This window comes from Mustela lutreola, chromosome 18 (assembly GCF_030435805.1).
Source record: "Mustela lutreola isolate mMusLut2 chromosome 18, mMusLut2.pri, whole genome shotgun sequence".
NCBI classification, from domain to species: Eukaryota; Metazoa; Chordata; class Mammalia; order Carnivora; family Mustelidae; genus Mustela; species Mustela lutreola.
In genome coordinates this window covers 14,861,356-14,887,241 of record NC_081307.1, presented here as the reverse complement: position 1 = coordinate 14,887,241, position 25,886 = coordinate 14,861,356, and the positions used below count along the sequence as shown (strand labels likewise).

General features: G+C 37.0%; 1 protein-coding gene across 2 annotated transcripts in view; it reads right to left on the bottom strand.

Annotated features, from left to right (window-relative positions):
* TEX15 (testis expressed 15, meiosis and synapsis associated) overlaps positions 1-25,886 on the bottom strand; it is a 74,665-nt gene that overhangs the window by 36,041 nt on the left and 12,738 nt on the right. Inside the window, exons 2-3 of one of the 2 annotated variants that reach the window (XM_059156269.1) lie at positions 21,800-21,950; positions 11,175-11,340 (exon numbers count right to left, since the gene is read on the bottom strand). In XM_059156269.1, the coding sequence (XP_059012252.1) occupies positions 11,175-11,340; positions 21,800-21,938 (305 nt within the window). In that variant the 5' untranslated portion in view covers positions 21,939-21,950. Of the gene's footprint in view, positions 1-6,359; positions 6,482-11,174; positions 11,341-21,799; positions 21,951-25,886 lie in introns of those variants that run through there. The other variant, XM_059156270.1, reaches the window with a different exon arrangement.

Below are 25,886 nucleotides of genomic sequence, written 5' to 3'. Positions count from 1 at the left end.
TATTTTGGAAGACCGTGACCTTAGAGAATTGACTGTATGTACAGAGTGCCTAGGTGATTCAGTTGGTTAAGCCATTGCCTTTGGCTCAGGTCATGATGTCAGAATCCTGGGATGGAGTACCGCATCGAGCTCCCAGCTCTGTGGGGAGTCTGCTTCTCCTTCTAACCTTCTCCCGTCTCATGCTCTCTCTCTCTGATAAATAAAATCTTAAAAAAAAAAAAAAAAAAGAATTGACTGTGTGCTACTATGAAATTTATCTACCTACTGAAATCAACTACAACAAAGTATAAGGTATAAGTGCCTCAGATGGAATGCCCAGATCATAATTACATTATATAGAATAGATTTCTGAGATTTATATATAATAGGTAGTAAATAATTCTTTGTTGTGTAAATGAAACGCTTTCAGTATCATATCTCAAAGTTTAACTGGAAACAAAAGAACTCTATTTAGGTACTTGGGTGTGTAAAGGAGAGAATACAAGTATTCAGCTAAGTATGTCTTTAAGGAAATAGTTAAAGAAAATGAAGTAATTGGCTTTGGACAGCTAGAAAAAGAATTTAATTGTTTTCAAATCCATGAGATGGCTGGTAAGTGACCCATCTCTACCTGGCAGGAAGTAGAATGTGTGAAAAGAAGCATAAACAAGGTAAGAAAAACTGGGATTTAACTAAGTTCACAGAAGTAAATTTCTTTTTTTTTCTTCTTAAAAGATTTTATTTATTCGACAGAGAGACAGAGCACAAGCAGGTAGAGTGGGCAGACAGAGGGAGAGAGAGAAGCAGACTCACTGCTGAGTAGAGAGCTGGATTTTGAGCTTGATCCCAGAACCCTGGGATAATGCCCTGAACTGAAGGCAGATGCTTAACCAACTGAGCCACCCAGGCACCCTGTAAATTTCTTTTTTTTTTTTTAGGAGTTGGGGAGAGGGAAAATGGGTATGGGGAGGGCAGAGGGAGAGAGAGAATCCCAAGTCCAGAACAGAGGCCAACATGGGGCTTGACCCCACAACCCTAAGCTGAAATCAGGATGGATGTTTAACCAAGTGAGGCACCAGGGCACCCCAGAAGAAGTATATATTTTTTTTTAAGTTTTTTTTTTTTTTTTTTAAAGATTTTAGTTATTTGACAGACAGAGATCACAAGTAGGCAGAGAGGCAGGAAGAGAAAGAGAGAGGAGGAAGCAGGCTCCCCGCAGAGCAGAGGGCTCGATGTGGGGCTCGATCCCAGGACCCTGAGATCATGACCTGAGCTGAAGGCAGCGGCTTTAACCCACTGAGCCACCCAGGTGCCCCAGAAGTACATTTTTGATTCAAGGGTAGTGACATCACAAAGATGGTAGAGTAGCAGACCCCACTCTCCGGCCCCCGCAACAAAGATCAACCATTAGATAGCTACCTATAAACAAAAGCAGCTTTGGGAGAGCTTTGGAGGTCACTTAAGAAACTTCAGCACATGGTGGCATAGAAAGCTAGAGAATAACTGTGCAAAAAGAGAAGGATGAACAGCTTAATTTGCCTGTACCATTCCACATATTGAGCAGGCACTGCTCAGTTTCAAGAAGAATTCCCTAGATAGAGAGTTCTTCTCACCAGGAAAGTGAGAGTGAGGTAAGTAGCCAGTTTCCCCAGCCCTTTGGGGGCACTGCATGGAGAATCAAGGATCTGATTTCGCTTTACTCCAAACAGGGAATGGCAAAGCTGAGACACAAAGAGATGGCTAGAACAACGAAAAAAAGCAGAGGCTACCAACAGGAGCTATACAGCAGGAACCACCACCTCCCCACTGACTGCTGAGCAAACATCAGTAGCTTTCACTACTGAAGAAACCAACAGCCACTGTGGCTGTAGCATACCCCTGCTAATATCACTAGCCTCAGACCCACAGGTGTTTACACTTGTTGACACCAGTCACCTTATGTCTTCCCACCCGTGTTCCACCAGAAGCCCGCCTAAGACTGGCTCCAAGAGTGCAACACACCAACTTAGATTCTTTTTTTTTTTTTTTTAAGATTTTATTTATTTATTTGACAGAGAGAAATCACAAGTAGATGGAGAGGCAGGCAGAGAGAGAGAGAGAGAGGAGGAAGCAGGCTCCCTGCCGAGCAGAGAGCCCGATGCGGGACTCGATCCCAGGATCCCGAGATCATGACCCGAGCCGAAGGCAGCGGCTTAACCCACTGAGCCACCCAGGCGCCCCCAAACTTAGATTCTTGTAGCTGACACTCACTAGCATGCAGGTGCTCGGGGCTAGCTCCCCTAGCTGTGTACTTAAATGCTGTTGGCTAAATATCTGTCACCAGCCCAAACTGCTGTGTGCACACCATGGCAAGATCCTGCAGCCACATTAGACCACTTCCATACCCAAGACTTCTATAGTGGTATGTGGGCCAGAGCAAGCTCTATCATACGTCACTATCCTGTATCACTAGGTTCACCTGTACCTAGCCACTCCAGCTATGCGCCTGAATACCCTCTGGCCCAATCTCCATCATTAACCTCCATACTGCTATGTGTCCAGGGCAAGATACTGCCAACACAATAATGAACAACAGCCAGGATCCCCACAGCTGCCAGTGCACATGTTCTTGGCTGGCCCTTGCTGCCTACCCTGGCACTCACCACTACACATGTGTTAGCAACTGGACCCTGCCACAACACAGGCACCTGCAAATGAGTGTGTCCATATGACAGACTCTGGCCACTACCACTGCTTACTCTGGTCCCAAGCGGATGGACCAGGAGGAGATGCTGAGAACCCCAACAGCCCTTGCAGCATATGTGAATGCCTAGGAGCACTCACCAAAGACCAGACAACTGCTGATAATGTACAGGCCAAGGCCTGATCCAAGATTTGTCATCCACCCCCTTGACCTGAAGCAACTACATGTCCTACACTTGGCACCCTGCACCAGAGCACACTCTACCATGTCCCCACTTGCAGGTGAAGGTCTATACTTACCGAAGTTCAACATATAAATTCTGGAAGACATGACCACTTCTTCAAATTTATAGACACTTATGCAAAGCTTTAAAGATTATGAAGAATCAGTGAAGTATGACTCCACCAAAGGCATAGATAAACCTCCGGTAACTTGCACAAGGAAATGGATATATAGGATTTATACTGCTAAGAATTCAAATTACTCTAAACATTCAACATAGTACTGAAATCCTAGTTAGACAAATTGGTAAGAAAAAGAGATAAAAGGGAGAAGCAAATGCAATCTCTGTTTGCAGATGACCCCGATATTACATACAGAAAAATCTAAAGACTCCACAAAAAAAACTCTTAGAACAAATGAATTTAGGAAAGCTGTAGCATACAAAATCAACATATAGAAACATTTTACATGTCTATACTCTAAAGAGAACTATCAGAAAGAGAAATTCAGAAACCATCCCATTTACAATTACATTGAAAAGAATAAAATACCTAGGAATAAATTTAACCAAGGAGGGGAAATACATGTACAACTGAAAACTGACATTTGCTGAAGAAGACACAGATATAAAGAATGTCTGTGCTCATGAGCTGGAAAAATTAACATTTTTTAAAAGGCCACACAACCCAAGGCAATCTACAATTCAATGCAATCCCTACTGAAGTTCCACTGGCATTTTCCATAGAAATGGAATAAATAATCTTAAGCTTATATGGAACCACAAAGACCATGAATAGCCAAAGCAATCTTGAGAGAGAAGAAAGCTGGAAGCACAATGCTTCCTGATTTCAAATTACAGTTTAAAGCTATAAAAACTGGGACGCCTGAGTGACTCAGTGAGTTAAGCATCTGCCTTCAACTCAGGTCACAATCCCAGGGTCCTGAGATTGAGTCCCTCTTCCGGCTCCTCGCTCAAGTGGGGAGCCTGCTTCTCCCTCTGCCTGCCTCTTCCCCTGTTTATGTCCTCTCTCTTTTTCTCTGACAAATAAATAAATAAAATCCTAAAAAAAAAAAACCTATAAAAAGCAAAACAGCATGGTACTAGCATAAAAACAGACACACATCAATGGAACAGAACAAAGAGCCCGGAAATAAACCCAGGCATATGCAATCAGTTAATTTATGACAAAGAAGCCAAGAATATACAGTGGGAAAAGGACAGTCTCTTCAATAAATGATGTTGGGAAAACTGGACAGTCACATGCAAAAGAGTGAAACTATACCACTTTCTTACACCAGGCATAAAAATTAACTCAAAATGGATTAAAAGATTTAAATATAAGGCCTGAAACAATGATCTCCTGGAAGTAAACAGGCAGTAAACTCCTGTACATTGGTCTTGGCAATGATTTTTTTGGATCTGACCCTAAAAGCAAAGGCAACAAAAGCTAAAATAAGCACATAGGACTGTATCAAACTGAAATACTTCTGCACAGCAAAAAAGAATCAACAAAAGGAAAAGCTGATTTATGGAGTGGGAAAAAATATTTACAAATTGTGTATCTGATAAGGGGTTAATATCCAGAATACATAAGGAATATACAATTCAAAAGCAAAACACCAACAATCTCATTTAAAAATGGCAGAGAACTTTAATTGACATTTTCCAAAGAAAATGCACAAATGGCCACCAAGTACATAACAAGGTGCTCGGCATCACTAATTATCAGGGAAATGCAGATCAAAACACACGATGAGATATCATCTCATACTCGCCAAAATGGCTATTCTCAAAAAGACAAGGTAATGAGTGCTGGTAAGGATGTAGGGAAAAGGGAACACTGGTGCACTGTTAAAAGAAATATAAATTGGTATGCCACTATGGAAAACAGTATGGAAATTTCTGAAAACACTAAAAATAGAACTACTCTATGATCAAATACTCCCACTTCTGGGTATGTATCTGAAGTAGATGAAACTGCTATCTCAAAGAGATATCTGTACCAACCATGTTCATTGCCAGCATTATCTGTAATAGGTAAGACACAGAAACAACCTAAGTATCCATCAACACATGAATCAATAAAGAAAATGTGGTACAGGGATGCTGAGTGGCTCAGTCGATTAAGCAGCTGCCTTCAGCTCAGGTCATGATCCTAGGGTCCTGGGATTCAGTTCCACATCAGGCTCCCTGCTCAGTGGGAAGCCTGCTTTTCCCTCTGCCTGCTGCTCCCTCTGCTTGTACTCTTTCTCTCCCTGTCAAATAAATAAAATCTTAAAAAAAAAAAGAAAAGAAAATACACACATACACAGAAACATCATGGAATATTATTCAGCAATAAAAACGAAGGAAATCCTCAGTCTGTGACAAAATGAGTGGACCTTGAGGGCATTGTGTTAAGTCAGAGAGAGACTAATACCATATAGTCTCACTTACATGTGGAATCTAAAAATATCAAATTCATATAAACAGCAGAAGATGGTTGCCAGGCCTAGAGATGGGGGGAAATGGGGAGATGCTGGTCAAGGATACGAACTTTATATCAATTATAAGATGAGTAAGTTCAGAGGATCTATGGGACAGCATGCTAACTGCAGTTAATAATACTGTATCATCTACTTGAAAGTTGTTCTTAGAGCTTTGGGACGCCTGGGTGGCTCATTTGGTTAAGCCTCTCTCTGCCTTCAGCTCAGGTCATGATCTCAGGGTCAGGTCCCGCAGCTGGTTTCTTGCTTGGTGGGGAGCCTGCTTCTCCCTCTGCCTGCTGCTCCCCCTACTTGTGCTTGTGCTCTCAATAAAATCTTAAAAAAATAGAAGTTAGCGTAAAATAAATAGAATAGAGCTTTAATGTTCTCACCATAACAAAACAAAATGGCTAATTATGTGAAATAAAAGATGAATTAACTAACATCGTAGTAAACATTTCATAATATATATATATATGTATCATATTTCAATAAAGCTGGAGGGAAAATTTTTTCTAATTCACACAAGAAGTCTGGATAAGGCAGTGTAGTACTTTTCTACTGCTGCTGTAACAAATTCTTACAGACTTAGTGGATTGAAGAAAATCTTTTTTTAAAAAGATCCATTTATTTATTTTAAAGAGGGCAAACTAGGAGAGGGGAAGAGAAAGAGAGAGAATCCTGGAGCACACTTGTGGCTCAGGGGAGCCTGACAAGGGGCTTGATCCCATGATTCTGAGATCCCATGACCTGAGCCAAAACCAAGAAGTTGGCCACTTAGTTGGCCAACTGAGCCACCCAGATGTACCAACAAATCAAGTTTATTATCTTTAAGTTAAGTAGGACATAAGTCCAATAAGTCTCAATGGGTTAAAATAATGGTGTCATCTGTATTGTATTCCTGTCTCAGGGTCTGGGGAGGATCTCTTGTTCACAAAATTTAATCATTTGCAGATGGAGGACTAACATCCATTTCCTTTCTAGGCTGCTCCCAAGTTCTAGAAGTTACCTGCATTCCTTGAATCATAACATCTCTCTCCTCCATCTTTAAAGCCAGAAAAAGCAGACTGAATCCCTCTGAAATTTTTCTTCTGTCTCCTCTCTGACCCATTCTTCTGTTGTCCTTTTATATTTCTAAGAGCTCATATCATGAGCCCACTCATTCATATTGGGCCCACTCAGGTAACCAAAGATCATCACCATCTGCCAGTTTGTGATGTCAACCAGATCTGTGAAATCCTTTTTATTATGTAAAGTAACATATTCACAGATTGTAAGAATCAGGATGTGGGCATCTTGGGGGGTACACTATTCTACCTACAGAAGGCAGATTCTGAACTTACTCAGTTCCCCAACAATATTAAGAATTTAAGTTTCTCTTTCTCTGCCTTGATTCTCCACACTGCTGTCCACAGTTTTTATCTTTGTCTAGCTCCTTTAAGTCTTTAAAAGGCTGCCAAGCAGCAGCTAGATCCTTGCATGCAGTCCTTAATAGAGACAGTGACTTCATCTCAGGATGTCCAGGCAAGTCTCATGCTGGGTTCTAACGAGCGATACAGACTAGGTTTGTACATCAATAAACCAATAAAAAGAATAAGACAAAGAACAGTTTAAATTATATAAGATGATTTAGAATTGTTAGAGATACTGCAGTCTACTAACTTGGTTACCTTTTATACACGTCCTTCTTCCAACATATATACTTTAAAAAGTATTCATGGCCACACAAAACACCTTCAATCCACCTTGCAGAAAGGGAACCACCCGAAGTGTCATCCAGTCACTGCATCTAACTTCAGATCTACACTGGGAGTAATATGCCTTCATTTCTAACAGGTGTGGATATAGATCTATACAGTTATCATCCATTCTGGCAATATATAGCTACAAGATTAAGTTATCTACACCCAAAAATACACTGTTAAAGGGAAAATAACAGGATAACTACAATTAAATTCAGAAAAGTGAAGAATGACACATTAATGGTATTAAATGGCTGTTAGCAACAGTACATCTCTTTAAAAAGAAGCTAGGATTCTCTACCCTCAAAATTCCAAAGACTAGGTAACCATAGCAAGATCATGTTTAGACAATGGTTGCAGTTAGAACTTTCAGTATCCTGGCAGCAAACCTCTGAAACCTTTGCACCCTCCAAGGCTCTGGATTTGAAATGGCCTTTACCGCACTACAATTTGAAACTATCCATTTCTTCCCCCCAATTGCATTTAAAATATATCTTTATTGTATAAACCTGAATACTTCCTATTTACCTTGTAGAAAATACTTAAAAGGAGGTATGGGAAAGCTAAAGGCAACAGAATTGTGCTTTGCAGCACGTATTTCCTGTTAAATCTTTTTAAACCCAAATTCAAACTAACTTTGGAAAAGATGAATTCTTTACTTCAAGCTAATCTTATGAAGCTGATCTGTGATACCAGATCATAAGAAGAAAGGCTCTTTCTTTTTTAAAGGCCTTTTGCGTCCAAGCAGGACAGGGCCAACACACCTTAACATCCTGAATTTCTGTATAATATCGCCCCAAACCAAAGTCTCATGAAGTAAATATTTGTGCACAAGGTATAAAGGATTATCACCAACTTTTCAAGTTGGCACCCTTATGGCCCAGTCTTCAAGTTAAATCCATAGTGTAGAATCTCTTATTTGCCAGTACCCCTTTCCCAGTATACAATTCATTATCAGCTGGAATGCTGTTGACTTCAAGCACAAAAACTTGCTCAATTTGGCTAAATATAAGTTGACTACTTCTTATTATTATAATTATAAGAAATTCAGAAATCAGGCAGCCTTTATCAGGGTTGATAGATTTCATGGCTCCAGATATCAGTAAGGATCCAAGTTTTTTCCATCTCTTTGTCCTGCTGTACTCAGCCTTAGGGTCATCCTAACACTAGTCTTTTTATTACCTCACAAGGGTGTTATCAGTAACTTAAACATGCTTCCTTGGTTCACAAACGCTTCCTTGGTTCACAAACGGCTTCTCTTTCCTAGAGACCTCCCAAACCAATCCATCTTGAGTGTGTTATTGACCCAAACTGATTTATTTCTGCCCACCCTTGGAACCAATCATTGATAAAGTAAATGAAATTAACCATAGATGGCTCAGACTACATCTGAAGTGAGACATAAACGGAGATATCAAGTACTAATTCAATCACAACATTAAGCCAGGTACTGACAATCTTTAAAATGATATCCTTTCATGTAAATTTGGAAATTTTTTAAAACAAAAAGGGTCAAATTGATACAAATAAGGCAATGGACTTAAGAATAATTCAGTTTCTCTTTTACCCATTAAGACTAGCTCAATTTTCTTAACTTTTCAAAGCATCTCTCAAAACTCTTTAGAATAATCAGTCCCAGGGGAACTTGGGTGGTTCAGTTGTTAAGTGTCTGCCTTTGGTTTAGGTCATGATCCTGGAATAGAGTCCTGCATCTGGCTCCTTGCTCAGCAGAAAGCTTGCTTATCCCTCTCCTTCTGCCTGCTGGTCCCCTTACTTGTACTTGTACATGCGCGCGCGCTCTCTCTCTCAAGTAAATAAAATCTTTAAAAAAAAAAAAAAAGTAAATATTTCCTTGGGCTCAGGTCATGATCCTGGAGTCCCAGGATCGAGTCCTGCATTGGGATTCCTGCTCAGTGGGGAGTCTCCTCCTTCCTCTGTCCCTCCCCCTTCTCATGCTCTCTCATATAAATAAATAAAATCTTAAAAAAAAAAAAAGAATAATCAGTCCCTCATCTGTGCACCTATATCTCTATTATTTTTTTTTAAGATTTTATTTATTTATTTGGTAAACAGAGAGCACAAGTTGTCAGAGAGGCAGGCAGAGAGAGAGGAGGAAGCAGGCTCCCCGCTGAGCAGAGAGGCCAATGTGGGGCTCGATCCCAGGACCCTGGGATCATGACCTGAGCCGAAGGCAGAAGCTTTAACCCACTGAGCCACCCAGGTGCCCCAGTCACCCAGACGCCCCAACCTATATCTCTATTATAACATTTTATTTTGTATTTGCTTGTATGTCTTTTAAACTAGAATGTGAACTCTTTAAGACAGAAAAAAACACTCATTGATCTTCAAGGGTTATCAAATATGATGTCTGACACAGCAGGTACTGAGATGTTTTAACAACTGATGGAATACACAGATTTTTAGATTTTTAATGCTTTTGCTGATTTCAGACTTAAGAAGTGGTAGATGGAATGCAGATAAGAAATGGAAATTGGTATCCTTTGGAGATACTTGTTTTGCTGAGCCCATAGATATAATAACTCCTCTAAAGAGAATGACAGAAAGAAAAGCCATGGGGCATCTGGGCAGCTTACTCAGTTGAGCGTCCAACTCTTGGTTTCAGCTCAGGTCATGATCTCAGGGTGGTGAGAGAGAGCCCGGCACCAGGCTCTGTGCTCAGTGGGGAGTCTGCTTGAGATTCTCTTCCTCTCCCTTTGACCCTCCCACCACTCTCTAAAAAATAAATAAAATCTTGAAAAAAAGGAAGAAGAAACTCACGAAGCAGGTAAATCAGACAAAACCAGTATATGGTAGAAAGACCTATTAAATGAGTATAAAGTACTATGGGAAAAAATGAGTTTGTCTAATTGGACAAGTAACTAAGAAATCAGTATTTGCTGGGTGGTTGTTTATTTGCAATGTTCTAGCCTATCGTGTATTTTTGGGTAATTTTTCTAATTTCTCTAACATCAACAGGTTGTAAATTAAGTGTTGGGCAGGGGAGCATTATGAAAAAGGACAACATTTTAAAATGCCTAAAAGAACTGAAGTCAAAGAATACCAGGAATTAATTTTTTATTAAACTCTTAATTCAATCTGGAAGTGGCAGGATATATCCAGTCCATTCCACTTTTGCTCAAAATTATTGTTTTTTAGATGACAGAAATGCTGTCAACTACATCTGTCATTTCTACCAATTCAAAGTGACATCAGAGGGTAAGTATGTTTAAGACAAGAGGAATTAATTCTAAAACAAAAAAAAGAAGCCAAAAACATTCTAAAACAAGTTGTAACCCACACTTGGAACTTGTTTTAGAATGTTTTTGGTTTCTTTTTTTTTTGTTTTGTTTCAGATGAAGCTACAGTTAGGTTTTAAGTTAAATGCCAATTAGTGAAGGAGAAAAAAAATCAGATTATGAAAAAGGTAAAATTGTGTTCATATAAGATCTAGATTAATAAATATAAAATGTTTACAATGAGAGCTCTGCATGTGCTTTTCTTCTTTCTTATAAAAACAAAATGGATTATACCTTCCCAAAAAGTATAAGCAGTACCTTTTAAAAAAATTATTAAACTAATTTAACACTCTGTTAACTATACTCAAATAAAAAAAATTTTAGAAGAAAAAGTGGCTCTAGTGGAAGAGCTGGAAATAGCCAGATACGATTCTGCCAAATTATAACAACAGCTAAGTCTCTGAACAGTTGAATCAAGTGAAAAAAGTTATTTTCTGAATATTTTAACTATTTTACATTACACAGGAAGCACAGGGAATTTACAAAATGGGTGCTTAATAAATGTGCTGATGTAAGTTTCTGAAAAATTATCAAGATTAAAAAAATTACAAGTGTCTGAAATCTGTCTACATTAACCTGTAAAACTTATTAATCAAAATCTTACACTTAGCTCTTCATTATTACACAAGGCTATGAGAAGCCAACAAAATAATAATCTCTGTACTTATTTTCTTAGTAATACTTACGAAATTTCTACTCAAATGGTAGAAATTACTAATTCTTATGACTTCATAGAAAAAATAAAAAAACCCAAATCTCAACCTTCTTTAGGTTATAGTAACTTACCTCTTAGAAGTAAAGTTTTTTTCCAACTCCTCATTGTGAACCAGTTTTGTATCCCCAAACCGCCATGATGATTGCAGATCACAGCCTAGATCAAGCTGGCACTGGGTAAGAGTATCATGTATGAAACTATACTCTCTAGTATTGGTGCAACAAGATGACAAGTAAACTAAAGATAAAGAAAAGGGACGTCGTTATTTGACTTTAAAACTACATCTTTGTACATCTACATAATGACATACATAACTATAATATCAAACCAAAAATTGATATTGGTAAAATCCACATATCTTAAGATTTTACCAGTTTTACAGGCACCTGTGTGTGTAGTTCTGTGAAATTTTGTCCTTTGTGTAGATTCATGGCAACCACTAGTTGCCAAACACTAGTGTTTCATCCCACAAAGATCTTCCTTGAGGTGTTTTAGAAATAGAATCATACTGATAACTGTATTCCCTTTTTCTGCCTCTAAATCTTGAAAACTACTATTCTCCATCTCTATAAATTTTGTCATTTCAAGAATGTGTTATAAGTAGAATGTTTTAGTTGTGACCTGTGGACATTGACTTTTTTCATTCAGGATAATCCCTTTGAGAACCAACTAAGTTGTTACTACAATAGATGTTTTCTTTTTATTGCTGAGTAAGTACTCTACGGTATGGATGTATCACAGTTTAACCACTCACTGGTTATAAACCTAAGTGGTTGTCTATTTTTGGCTATTACAAATAAAGCTTCTATGAACATTTGTGTATAGTTTTTTTGTGTGGATGTACATTTTCATTTCTCTGGGATAAATGCCCCCAAAATGTAATTGGTGGGTCATTCGGTAGTTCCATGTTTAGTTTTTAAAGAAAAAAACTATTGAACTGTTTTTCAAAGAGTGGCTGAGGTATCTGATGTCTACCGGTTATATGACTTATTTTGTTTCTCCATATCTTTGCTAACATTCGGCATTGTTATTCTTTTAATTTCATCTGTTTTAACAAATGGATAGTGATATCTCATTGTGGTTTCCATTTCCTTAATGGCTATGATGTTGAACATCTTTTTATGTTCTCATTTGCCATCTGTACATCCTCTTTGGTGAAATGTCTGTTCATGCCTTCTTCCTCACTAACTGGATTGTTTTACCACCTTTTTAAGCTTACTAATGGGTTTTGAAAGTACTTTATATGTTCTGGATATGAGTTCTTTTCATATATGTGATTTACAAGTGTTGGCAAGGATGTAGAGAAAAAAGAACCCTTGCGCACTATTGGTGGAAATGAAGTTCTTCAAAAATTAAAAATAGAAATACCATATGATTCAATAATTTCATTACTGAGTTTTCACCCAAAGAAAATGAAAACACAAATGTGAAAAGGTACAAGCACTCCCATGTTTGCTATAGCATTATTTACAGTAGCCAAGATACAGAAGCAGCCGAGGTGTCCAAGAATAGGTGAATGGGTAAAGAAGATGTGATACACACACACACACGCATATCCATACACAAAATGGAATATTACTCAGCCATTAAAAAGATGAGATCATGCCATTTGCAACAACATGGATGGACCCAGAGGGTATTATGCTAAGTCAGTCAGAGAGAGAAAGACAAATACCATATGATTCCACCTATATGTGGAAAATTAAAAACAAAAAAATGAATAAACAAAAAGTAGAATCAGACCTATACATAGTAAAACTGATGGTTGCCTGAGGGAAATGGGATGGGAGGATGGGCAAAATGGGTAAAGGGAAATGGGAGATACAGGCTTCTAGTTAAGGAATGAATAAATCAGGGGAGAAAATGTACAGAGTAGGGAACATAGTCAATGCTACTGTAGCAGTGTCGTATGGTAACAGATGGGAGCTATCCTAGTGGTGAGCACAGCATAATGTATAGAATAGCTGAATCACTATGTTGTTCATCTGAAAATAATATAATATTGTGTATAAACTATACCCCCCAAACCCAAAAACCCCATTTTCTTCCATTCTAAGTTTTCTTTTCACTTACCTGTCTTTCAGAAAGTAAGTTTTTTAATAGGGATGAAGCCAATTTATCTTTTTTTTTCTTTTTTTAAAAGTTTATTTATTTTAGTGATCTTTATACCTAACATGGAGCTTGAACTCACAACCCCAAGAAGAGTTGCATGCTTTCCCAACTGAGACAGCCAAGGGCTCACCCATGATTGATTTTGAATTATTTTTTGTGTGAGTTAGGGAGAAGTTCCTTTTCTTGCCTATGGATGTTGTCCAGTTGCTCCAGCAACATCTGATGAAAAGACTACTTTTCTTGATTGAATATAACTTTGTAAAAATTAATTGAAAGAAAATCAAATGAGCATATTAATGTGGGTCTATTTCTGGAATCTGTTCTGTTCCATTGATCTATCCCTCTGCCAATGCTGCACTATCTTGATTACTGTAGCTACATAGTAAGCCTTAGTACTGAGCAGAGTAATTACAAACAATTTTTTCTATTTCTAAATTGTTTAAGCTATTTCTAGTTTCCTTGCCTTCTCATGTAAATTTGAAAATAAATTTGTTTATTTAGAAAATGACTTGCCAGGATTTTGAGAAAAACTGCAATAAATCTAAATTCATGGAAAACCAGTATGAATAACAAATCCTCCTTGATTTCTTTCATCAGCATTTGCAGTTTGTTTGTTTTTTTGTGTATCTGAGAGAGTGCCGTACAAGCAGGGTAGGGGAGGAGCAGAGAGAGAGGGAGAGAGAATCTTAGGCTCCATGCACAGGGTGGGGTGGCAGAGGGGAAAGGGGCAGAGGGAGAAGGAGAAGCAATATCCCTGCTGAGCAGGGAGCCAGATGTGGGGCTCCATCTCAGGACCCTGGGATCATGACCTGAGCTGAAGGCAGTCGCTTAACCAACTGAGCCACCCAGGTGTCCCTTGGGAGTCTGATGTTTAACCAACTGAGCCACCTATGTGCTCTAATATTTGCACTTAAAGCACAAAAACACTATACATGTTTTGTTAGATTTATAAAAATACATTTCAAGTTTTGGGCTATTATAAATGGCATTATGTTTAATATTTTGATTTTCATGTATTCTTAGTTAATATGTATTCAATTAATTTTTCTTTTTTAATTGAAACAGCTGATATACAGTATTATATTAGCTTCAGATATACAACATAGTGATTCAACAATTATATACATTCAATATTTTATTCTTTTTTTACGGCTGAGTAATATTTGTTTGTGTGTGAGTGTACATACACATACCACACCTTCTTCATCCATCCATCCATCCATCCATCCATCCATCCGACACTCAGGTTGGTTCTACAGTTCTTCTATTTTGATCTTGCACCCAGGAAGCTTGATGAACTTATTAGAGAGGTATTTTTTCTTTTTTTTTTTTTTTTTTGTAGATTCTTTGGGATTTCCTATGTAGAGCATTATGTGACCTTCAAACAGAAACAATTTTATTTCTCCTTTTCTTATCTCTGTCTTTAAGTTAAATTTATTCCATTTTGCACTGGCTCCAATTTCCAGTACTATGTTGTTAAAATAGCAAAAGAGAAGGTTCTTGAAGTCTTCTCTTACAAAGCTTCAGTTGTTCACCTTTTAGTGATGTTAGCTCCATGTATCTTTCCTCCAGTTAAGGAAATTCCCCTGTTGTTATTTTGCTGGTTCTCTATCCTGAGTGTTGAATCTAGTTGAATGCTGAATTTAGCTGAGTGCTTTTTTTGTAGTAATTAATATGATCATGTAATTCCTCTTTATCCCTCAGATATAGATTCACTTTCAAATACAAAACCAGGCTTGCATCCATGAAATAAAACTCCTTTGGAGGTAGTGAAAAATCATTTTATATACAGTACTGCTGAATTCTTATATTTTGTTTAAGATTTCTGTGCCAGTGTTCATAATGCATATTGGTATGTGTTGTTCCTTTTTTTTTTTTTTTTTGTATTACATTTGTCTGGTTTTAATACCAGGGTGATAGTGGCTTCATAAAATTATTTTCTATGTTCTGGAAGAGGTTCTGTAGAATTTGTATCAACTCTTTCTGAATTTTCTCCAGTAAAACCATCTGGGCCTAGAGATTTCTTTCCAACAGTGTTTTCAATTATGAATTCAATTTCTGCAATAGTTATAAATAAAGGTGTTTGAATAATCTACTTAGTATTGTGTGAATTTTATTACTTTGACTTTTGACAAACTGGTCCATTTCATCTAAGGTGTCAAGTTTATGTACGTAGATCTGTTCATAATATTTTCTTTTTAACCTCTAAATACCATGGGTCAGAAATGTTATTTCATTTTATTCCTGATAGTGGAATTTGTGGCATTTGTGTCTTCTGTCAGTCTTGCTAAAGGTTTGTCAACTTTTTAATCTTTTCAATCAACCAGATTTTTTGTTTCATTGACTTTCCTCCTTCTGCTTGTTTTGGGTTTGTTATTTTTTTTCTATTTTCTTAAGGTGAAACTGAGATTACTGTTATGAAATCCTTCCTATTTTGTAAATTTAATTCCAGTATAGATTACATACAGTGTTATATTAGTTTCAGGTGTACATATAGTGATCCAACAATTCTATACATTATTTAGTGTTTATAAGTGTGCTTTAAATCCCCTTCACCTATTTTACCCATTCACCTCCCCCCTCCCCCACTGCTAATCATAAGCTTGCTCTGTATATTAAGAGTCTAGTTTTGGTTTGTACCTTTGTTTTCTTAAATTCAACATTATAATTTTCTTAAATCATATGGTATTTGTCCTTCTCTGACTTATTTTGCTTAGCATTATACTTTCTAGATCCTTCCATGCTGTTGTAAATGGCAAGATTTCATTCTTTTTTATGTCTGATTAATATTCCATTGTGTGTGCATGTGCATATATACCACATCTTCTTATCCATTCATCTAACAGTGGACACTTGGGTTTCTTCCAGAATTTGGCTACTGTGAATAATACTGCAGTAAACATAGAGGTGCATAGATCTTTCACATTAGTGTTTTTGTATTCTTTGGGTAAATACCCAGTAGTGATATTACTTGATAATATGAAATCCTTCCTATTTTCTAATGTATTTAGTGTTATAAATTTGTTAGCAATCCTTTAGCTGTGTCCCTCAAATTTGATATGTTACACTTTCATTTTTATTTGATGTACATTTTTATTTCCCTTGAAATCTCATCAGTAGTTGGAAATGTTATTTATTTTTCATTTCTTCAGAGACTTACATATTACTTTGTTAATTTCTACTTTGCATATGGTCTAAGAACACATTCTGCAGGACTCCAACTCTTTTAAATATGTTGAGATGTGTTTTGTGGCCCAACATATGTCTATCTAGGTAGGTGTCAAATCAGCATTTGAAAAGAATGTCTACTCTGCTGCTGTTGGGTGAAGTTATGTACAAATGTCAGTTACATTCTGTGGCTTGACAGTATTAAGTTCTTCCATATTTTTGCTGATTTTTTGCCTTTATGTGGGGGTTAAACTCATGGGGCCTGAACTTCACAACCCTGACATAAAGACCTGAGCTGAGATCAACAGATGGATGCTGAATCAACTGAACCACTCAAGTGCCCCAATTGCTGGTTTTCTGTCTCAACAGTTTTATTTTTTTTTAATTTAAATTCAAGTTACATAACATATACAGTAGTATTGGTTTCAAATGTAGAATCTGGTGATTCATCACTTACTTATAATACACCCAGTGCTCACCCCAACAAATGCCCTCCTTAATGCCCATCGCCCATTTAGCCCATTCTCCCACCAGCCCACTCACCTTCAACCCTTAGTTTGTTCTCTATAGTTAAGAGTCTCTTATGGTTTGCCTACCTCCCTGTTTGTATTTTATTTTTCCTTCCCTTCCCCTATGTTCATCTGTCTTATTTCTTAAATTTCACACATAAATGAAATCATATAATATTTTACTTTCTCTGATTTATTGTGCTTAGCATAATACACTCCATCTAGTTCCATTCATGTCGTTACAAATGACAAGATTTCATTTTTTTGACTGCTGAGTAATATTCGATTGGAGTGTGTGTGTGTGTGTGTGTACACACACATCACATCTTCTTTACCCATTCATCAGTCAATGGACATTTGGGCTCTTTCCATAATTTGGGTATTGTTGATAATATTGCTATCAACATTGGAATGCATGTTCCCCTTCAAATCAGGATTTTTGTATCCTTTGGATATATACCTAGTAGTGCAAGTGCTGGGTCATAGGAAAGTTCTATTTTTAACTTTTTGAGGAACCTCCATACTGTTTTCCAGAGTGGTTATACCAATTTACATTTCCCCCAACAGTGTAGGAATGTTCCCCTTTCTCTACATCCTTGCCAACATCTGTTGTTTCCTGAGTTGTTCATTTTAGCCATTCTGACAGGTGGTATCTCATTGTCGTTTTGATTTGTATTTCCTTTATGATGAGTGATGTTGAGCATCTTCATGTGTCCGTTAGCCATCTGGATATCTTCTTTGGAAAAATGTCTACTCATGTTTTCTGCCCATTTCTTAACTGGATTATTTGGTTTTTGGGGGGGTGTTGAGTTTGCTCAACACAGGTTTGGGGGTGTAAGTTTGCTATAGATAATGGATACTAACTCTTTATCAGATATATTATTTGCAAATATCTTCTCCCATTCCAAAGGTTATCTTTTAGTTTTATTGATTGGTTCCTTCACTCTGCAGACGCTTTTTATCTTGATGACTGATGAGGCTAAGACTTCCAGTATTATATTGAACAACAGTGGTGACAACAAATATCCCTGTCATGTTCCTGACTCTAGAGGAAAAGCTCTCAGACTTTTTTCCCACTGAGGATATTAGCTGTGGGTCTGTCATATATGGCCTTTATGATGTTGAGGTATGTTCCTTCTATCCCAACTTTCTTGAGAGTTTATATAGAGAACGGATGCTGTATTTTGTCAAATGCTCTTTTGGCATCTATCGAGAGGATCATGTTTTTATACTTTCTTTATTAATTTGGTGTATCATGTTGATTTGTAGATTTTGAACCACCTCCACAGCCCAGGAATAAATCCCACTTAATCATGGTGAATAATCCTTTTAATGTACTGTTGGATTCAATTAGCTAGTATCTTGTGGAGAATTTTTTCATCCATGTTCATCAGGAATATTGGTCTGTAATTCTTTTTATTGGGGATTTTGTCTGGTTTTAGTTATACCAATTTTTGAGAGAGGTCCACTAAAGTCTCCAACTACATTTCTTCTTTCAGTTTTAACAATTTTGCTTCATGCATATTGAAGCTCTGTTGTTTGGTGCATACTCATTGAAGTTTGCTATGTCTTCTTGGTAGACTGACCCTTCCATCATTATGCTCTATCTTTGTTCCTAGTAATTTTCTTTCCTCAGAAGTCTACTTTATTGAATAGTAATAAAGCTACTCTCACTTTATTTTGATTGTTTGCATGGCCTATCTTTCAGCTTATCTTTATTTTATTTTTTAAAAGATTTTATTTATTTATTTGACAGAGATAGATCACAAGTAGATGGAGAGGCAGGCAGAGAGAGAGAGAGAAAGAGAGGGAAGCAGGCTCCCTGCTGAGCAGAGAGCCCGATGTGGGACTCCATTCCAGGACCCTGAGATCATGACCTGAGCTGAAGGCAGCGGCTTTAACCCACTGAGCCACCCAGGCACCCGCAGCTTATCTTTATTTTATAAAAATGTGTATCACTATATCTGAAATGAATTTATCTACAGTATATATTTGAGTCATGTCAACTTGTGTCAACTTCTGTTTTTTAATTGGTATATTTAGATCATTGACACCTAATATAACAGATATATTGGGGCTTAAGCTTGCCATCTCTGTTTTTTTTCCCTTCATGGTTCATTCTCTATTTCATTTTCCTGACCATCTACGGATTGCTTGAACATTTAAAAAATTCATTTTTATCTATATTCATAAAAACTTTTAATTCTGAGGTTAACTGTAGATTCACATGTAGTTGTAATACATAACATAGAGAGAGCCTGTACCCATTCACACAGGTCCCTCCAAAGGTAGTATCTCATTTTATAATTATTTCCTCCAAATTCCTAGAGAATCACATCCCATAATGTTATAATTTTTCTCCAGTTGTCAGATACAATTAGAAAACTCAAGAGGGGGTGCCTACATGTCTTAGTTGGTTAGGCTTTGGCTCAGATCATGATTTTGGGGTCCTTGGATTGACTGTTGCATTGGGCTCCCTGCTTGGTAGGGAGTCTGCTTCTCCCTTTCCATTTCCTCCTGCTGGGGATCTCTCTCTCTTTCTCTCTCAAATAAATAAGAGAAGTCTTAAAAAAAAAAAGAAAAGAAAAGAAAAGAAAAAGAAAACTCAAGAGAAGGATGGCCCCATTAAATGTCCCTATATTTTGACTCTCCCTATTGTTTGTTCTTCATTCCTAATGTTCCCAGATTTTTTATTTTGACCTTTTCTCTTTAGGGAATTTTGTTTAACCATTCTTTCAGGTTAGATCTGCTGATGTAAAATTTTTAGTTTACTTCATCTGACAATGTTTATTTCACTTCTGTTCCCGAAGTGTATTTCTGCTAGGGACAGAATTCTGGGTTGACAGCTCTTTTCTTTCTACACTTGAAAATGTGTCACTTCCTTTGGACTCTATGATTTCTAGTGAGAACTCTTCTGCCATTCAAAAAATTCTTCCCCTATAGGGGCAACTGGCTGGCTCAGTTGATAGAGTATGTGACTCTTGATCTTGGGGTCATGAACTCAAGCCCCTGCTGGAAGTAGAACTTACTTTAAAAATTTTTTTCTATCCGCCAAGAAGCCTGAGTGGCTCAGTTGGTTGGATGGCTGACCCTTGGTTTTCGACTCAGGTCACGATCTCAGGGTCCTGGGGTTGAACCATGTGTCAGGTTCTGCACTCAAAGAGAAGTCTGCTTGAGGATTTTCTCCCTCTCCCTCTGCCCCTTCCTCTGCATGCTCTCTAAAAAAAAAAAAAAAAAAAGTCTTAAAAAAGTTGTTTCCCTATAGATATATGGTTGCTCTAGTTGCTTTCGAGATTTTTCTCTCTTTAGTTTTTGGAAATTTGAACATGATGTGCTGTAGCATGGACTTTTTTGGGTTTATCTTATTTATTAAAGCTTATTCGGCCCTTTGACTATATAGGTTTTATGCCATTTTCCAAATTTGGGAGATTTTTAGCCAATATTTCCTCAAATACTTTTCCACATTCTTTCTCTTTTACTTTGGGGACACTGAGGACAAAGATGTTTAATCTTTTGTTATTGTTCCACATGTCCCTGAAGCTCTGCCAATTTTTTTCTATGTTGTTCAGACTGAGTAATGTCTATTGTTATTATCTTCGAATTCACTGACTCTTTCCAATGTCTTCTCAGTTCATCTCTGGAACCCATCCACTGAGTTATTTCAATGATTGTATTTTTCAGTTCCAAAATTTCTACTTGGTTCTTCGTTACATTTTCCATTTCTTTGCTGAGATTTTCTAGTCTTCTTTTGTTTCAAGAGTGTTCATAATTGCTTACTGAAACATTATAGTGGCTGCTTTAAAAGCCTTGTCAGATCATTCCAACTTCTGTTTCATCTGCCTATTGGCATTTGTGGATTATCTCGACTCATTTAAGTTGAGATTTTCCTGGTTGATGGTAAATGAATGATTTCAAAAAATTATATCTTGGTCATTTTGGATGTCAAGAGTAAGATACTCCGGATCATATTTAATCTTGGGTTTTAGCAATCTTCTACTGAAACTGAGCCAGCAGGACAATCTGCCAGTAGGGGAAGGCAGGGGGTAATTGATTCTTTAGTACCAGGTGGGACTGACATCCTGGCTCTCCACAGGGTCTCCAGTGACACTGTGGGGCTGCTTTATTACGTAGAAGTCAATGCTCCTGACTCAGCCTCCACGAACAGAGTGGGAGAGGGATGGGTGCTTTCTAATAGGCAGGTGTGATAGAAGCCCAGGCTCCTTAGTTGGTCTTTATTGGCTCTACTCTAAGGGGTGGCTTATTATCATAGAGGAGGGGTAGAAAACCATGGACACTGCAGGGGCAGGGGATGGCAGGGAGGGGAACTTGTTACTGCCACGAAGGGGGGAAAGGTATAAGTGGAAGTCTAAGTCCTCCACTTAAGCCTGTGCTAACAAAGGTGTGCAGGTTATATTCCACCCCCTAGTTTTTTGTAGAAGTAAGGTATTTATTGTCAACCAGGTTTCTATTTCTCTAGGATGTGCCTTTCCCAGTTCTTGGCAAGGGAGAAGAGACTTTTTTGGGGGCTTTCTATGTCTGTTCCAGCTGGCATTCCTGGACTGTTGGCATCGAATCTAAGACATGGAGGAAACAAAAAAATAAAATCTAGAGAACTTACTGCAATGACATTCTTGATTTCCAGGGTTCTTAGCTGGTCCATTTCTTCTCTAAACTTTTCAAAGTCTTCTAATATTTGTTTTATGATGATATCCAGAATTTTTAACTGTACTTATGAGATATGTCTGTTCCATGAACGTTTGTGTGTATACGTGTGTGTTTAAGGAATTAAAGGAATGACTTAACCAAATTTTATATAGTCAAAATAAGACAAACATAAACTAAGAATCAAAGAAATGCAGTAATAGTTATGAAATAAACCTATTTCTCATAGAGACAGTATATATTACCTTTCCCAGCTGTCCTTCTGATCTTGGGAATAGTGAATTTTTTCAGAGGATTGACTTCTACACCAGTAACTAATAAAGGTTCACCTGTTGAGTTCATTTTCCATAGTGTCTTGTGTTTAGCAATCTCTTTCATTTCCATTTTGTTGGTGGCCTAAAATCAAACCCAAATTATTAAACAAAAGGTCAATAAATACACAAAAGGCAATGGCAGTAAAAAGTTTAAAAATTCTTACATGGAATTAAATATATATTATTGGTCACATTCACAACCGATTCCAATCTCAATTTGCCAGGTTACCGAAAATAAAAAATGAACTAATGACTTTAGCTTTTCTGTAATTTTTTGAATATTTATTTTATAGTTTCTAATAGTTCTTTTCTATGTAATTTATGTAACTATAATTGGATAAACCAAAAGTCTGTGTTCCTAAAAAGCTTAATAACTTCCAATTTTTGTTCACATTTGGTAAAATTCTTGGCAAACAGTCTATTTTTTGAAGTATTTTGCTGACACATTTCTGTGAATAAATGATATTCTCTAAATCAGAATCTCTGCCTCGGAAGAAACTTACTAAAGTTATAAACTAACTACTGCATGACTATCCCACAATTGCCTAAGCAGTCACCCGTAACCCCACTGGCTATTGTTCCACAGCATCACTCTAAATGGATTAAGACCTAATATATTATCATACTAGTAACAGATTTCTTTTCTTTCCTCCTCCTTTCTCTCTCCAGCCCTACCTCCCCCACCACCCAACACAATAATTCTTAACCTTTCAAGTAGAACTCATACTAGGTATTGAAGGAGAGTTATGGAGCCTACACACAGAGAAATATATGTAGACATGGATCTTTCATACCATTTCATAATATGGTTCACAGGCCTCCTGACAGCTATCAACTGTTTGGTTCAAACGTAGATCATAATCTACATTAACAGCTGCCAAAATTCTATAGATGGATCACAAAGGAGAAGATTCTACAGAAAGTTCACAAAAGATCTTGCCTTCAATCTCCACTTCATCATTTATGAAAGACAATCTTACAACCTCCCATTCAAACATGGATCAGAATAAGAAATGGAAAAAGAGGACAGAGACCTCTAGAAATATAAGAAAATCAGACTTTTTCTCATCCAGTGTCAATAATAGACACTAGTAGTGTTGCCTCCTAACAAGAATACCCTTCAGATATACTAGCTTGAGCCACGGTGCCTGGCTGGCTCAGTTGGTAGAGCACATGACTCTTGATCTTTGGGTTGTGAGTTTGAGCCCTGTGTTGGAAGGGAAGTATAGCTTATTTAATAACTTAAATTACCAAAAAAACCCCCAAAACCCTCTTCAGTTAAGTATACTATCAGTTAAATAAGAGCCAAGTACTGCAACAATACTCAATATTGCCTTTAGCTACAGTTAAATTCTATTTTCAGTAAAGATGAATACTATCTCAGCTCTGTGGTTTCTTATAAAATATTCCTCTAATAGAATTTATTAATAAAGTAGATCTCTGAAATTCACTGATTTTGTTCCTTAGTGCTTAGAATAATACTTAGCCACAGAGTAAGTTAGAAAGTCTTTTTTTTTTTTTTTTTAAAGTAAGCCCTATTCCCACCATGGGACTTGAGCTCATAACCCTGAGATCAACAGTCACATACTCTACTGAGTGAGCTAGACAAATGCCCCTCAAGGTAGTTAAGTTAAAAACTATGATGAAAGATGAATATTCAGGGCACAATGGTATTCAATGTTTTTTATTAAATAAGTTGCACCCAGCAATTTTTCAAGTAGGAATAATACTTTTAAACTTCAGCCAAACCAAACAGCCATGTTAAAGTAGTAACAAATCCATATATTCATTCATTCATATATCACAATTCCATAACCATTATATTTATACTATCTTTATATACATATGAAAAATTTTTTCTATTACATACTGCAGAATATATACAATAGTTCTATAACCACTGTCCATGTATTTACATATATCACTTATTTTTATATATGTAAAAATAAAATCAGGAAGTCTGAATTCTGACTATTCATGCTGAGGCTGTCCTATTAGGTCCTGGGTTATTCTAGGTGAGCAGTAGAAAGAGAATCATTAGCCATCAGGGAAATCAAAATCAAAACCACACTGAGATACCTCCTTACACCAGTTAGAATGGCAAAAATTAATAAGGCAAGGAAACAACAAATGTTGGAGAGCATGTGGGGAAAGGGGAACTCTCTTACACTGTTGGTGGAAATGCAAGTTGCTACCACACTTTGGAAAACAGTATGGAGGTTCCTCAGAAAGTTAAAAATAGAGCTACCCTCATGACCCAGCAAGTGCACTATTGGGTTATTTACTCCAAGGATACAGATATAGTGAAAAGAAGGCACACATGCACCCCAATGTTCATAGCAGGAATGTACACAACAGCTAAACTGTGGAAGGAGGAGAGATGCCCTTCAACAGATGAACAGATAAAAAAGATGTGGTTCATATGCACAAATGGAATATTACTCAGTCGTCTGAAAGGATGAATACCCACTATTTGCATCAACATGGGTGGAACTGGAGGAGATTATGCTAAGTGAAACAAGTCAAGCAGAGAAAAGCAATTATCATATGGTTTCACTCATATGTGGAACATAAGGAATAGTATGGAGGACATTAGGAGAAGAAAGGGAAAACTGAATGGGGGGAAATCAGAAGGGGATACAAACCATGAGACACTATGGACTCCAGGAAACAAGCTGAGGATTTCAGAGGGGAGGAGAGTGGGGGCATGGGTTAGCCTGGTGATGGGTATTAAGGAGGGCACGTGCTGGAATGAGCATAGGGTGTTATATGCAAATAATGAATCATGGAACACAACATCAAAAATTAATGATGTACTTTATGGTGACTAATACAGCATAATAAAAAAAAGAAAGAGAAAAATCAATTTTAAAAATTTCAGGAATAGTTAATGCACAGGGCACAGCACATATTAAGTTCTTAACAGATACTTGAATGAATGAATGAAAGAAGATCAAACAAACCAAAAGCAAAAAGGTTTCCCAACAACTAAAACATCTTTCATATAGGACTTGTATATTATGAGCAGATTTAAGCTAATACATTTAAGGATTATACAAGGGGCGCCTGGGTGGCTTAGTCAGTTAAGCATCTGACTCTTGATTTCAGTTCTGGTCATAATCTCAGGATTGTGAGGTCATAATCTTAAGATTGTGAGATCCAGGCCTCAGTTAAGCTCCATTGCTCAGCACAATGTCTGCCTGAAATTTTCTCTCCCTCTGTCCTCGCCCCTGCTTGTGCTCACTCTCTCTCTAAATGAATAAAAAAAAGTACTATACAAAAAATTCTAAGAAAAACTTACTAAAAGTGATTCAAGAAGGAATTGAAAGAATTCATCATCTTAATACTATTAAGAAGAAATTAAATGAGTAGTTACAAATGGATTATGAAAATAAAAATGATATTAATGTATCATAAATAAGCAGAGTACATCCTAGAAACACAAGGGAGATTTAGCAATAGAAATATGTACATTTCATTTACTACATAAACCTTCTGAAAAAGAAAAGTGATTATCTCAATAGATGCAGAAAAGCATCTTATCAAATTCAAAATTCACTTATTTTTTTAAAAAGTTTCGTAAAGAGGAATTGACAGAAACATAATTTGATGAGTATGTACCAAAAATTTATGGCAAATTGCTAAATATCAGAAGCACTACCTTTTAAATCAAGAATAAAACAAGAATGGCTTTGTTTCCCTTATTTCTGCTTCCTTTCAACAGTAGGCTGTTAGGATTTTTTTTGTCTAAGTAAAATTCATTCTTCATCCAACACTTCATCCAAGTTTTCTCCTTCAGGCCGAGACTCACATTATTTCACTCCCAGAAATTCCCAAATCTTTTTCCTTTCCTCTTTAGCTTGCCTTTATACCTTTTATTTCACAGGGGCAGATGGCAAGAAAGGCAAAAATCATGTTTCTAATTTTGGTTCTACCATTAACTAATAATATTATGACAGGCAAAATGCCTAATTTCTTTGAGACTAATAATAGTATCAATACCTCCCACAGAGGTCTA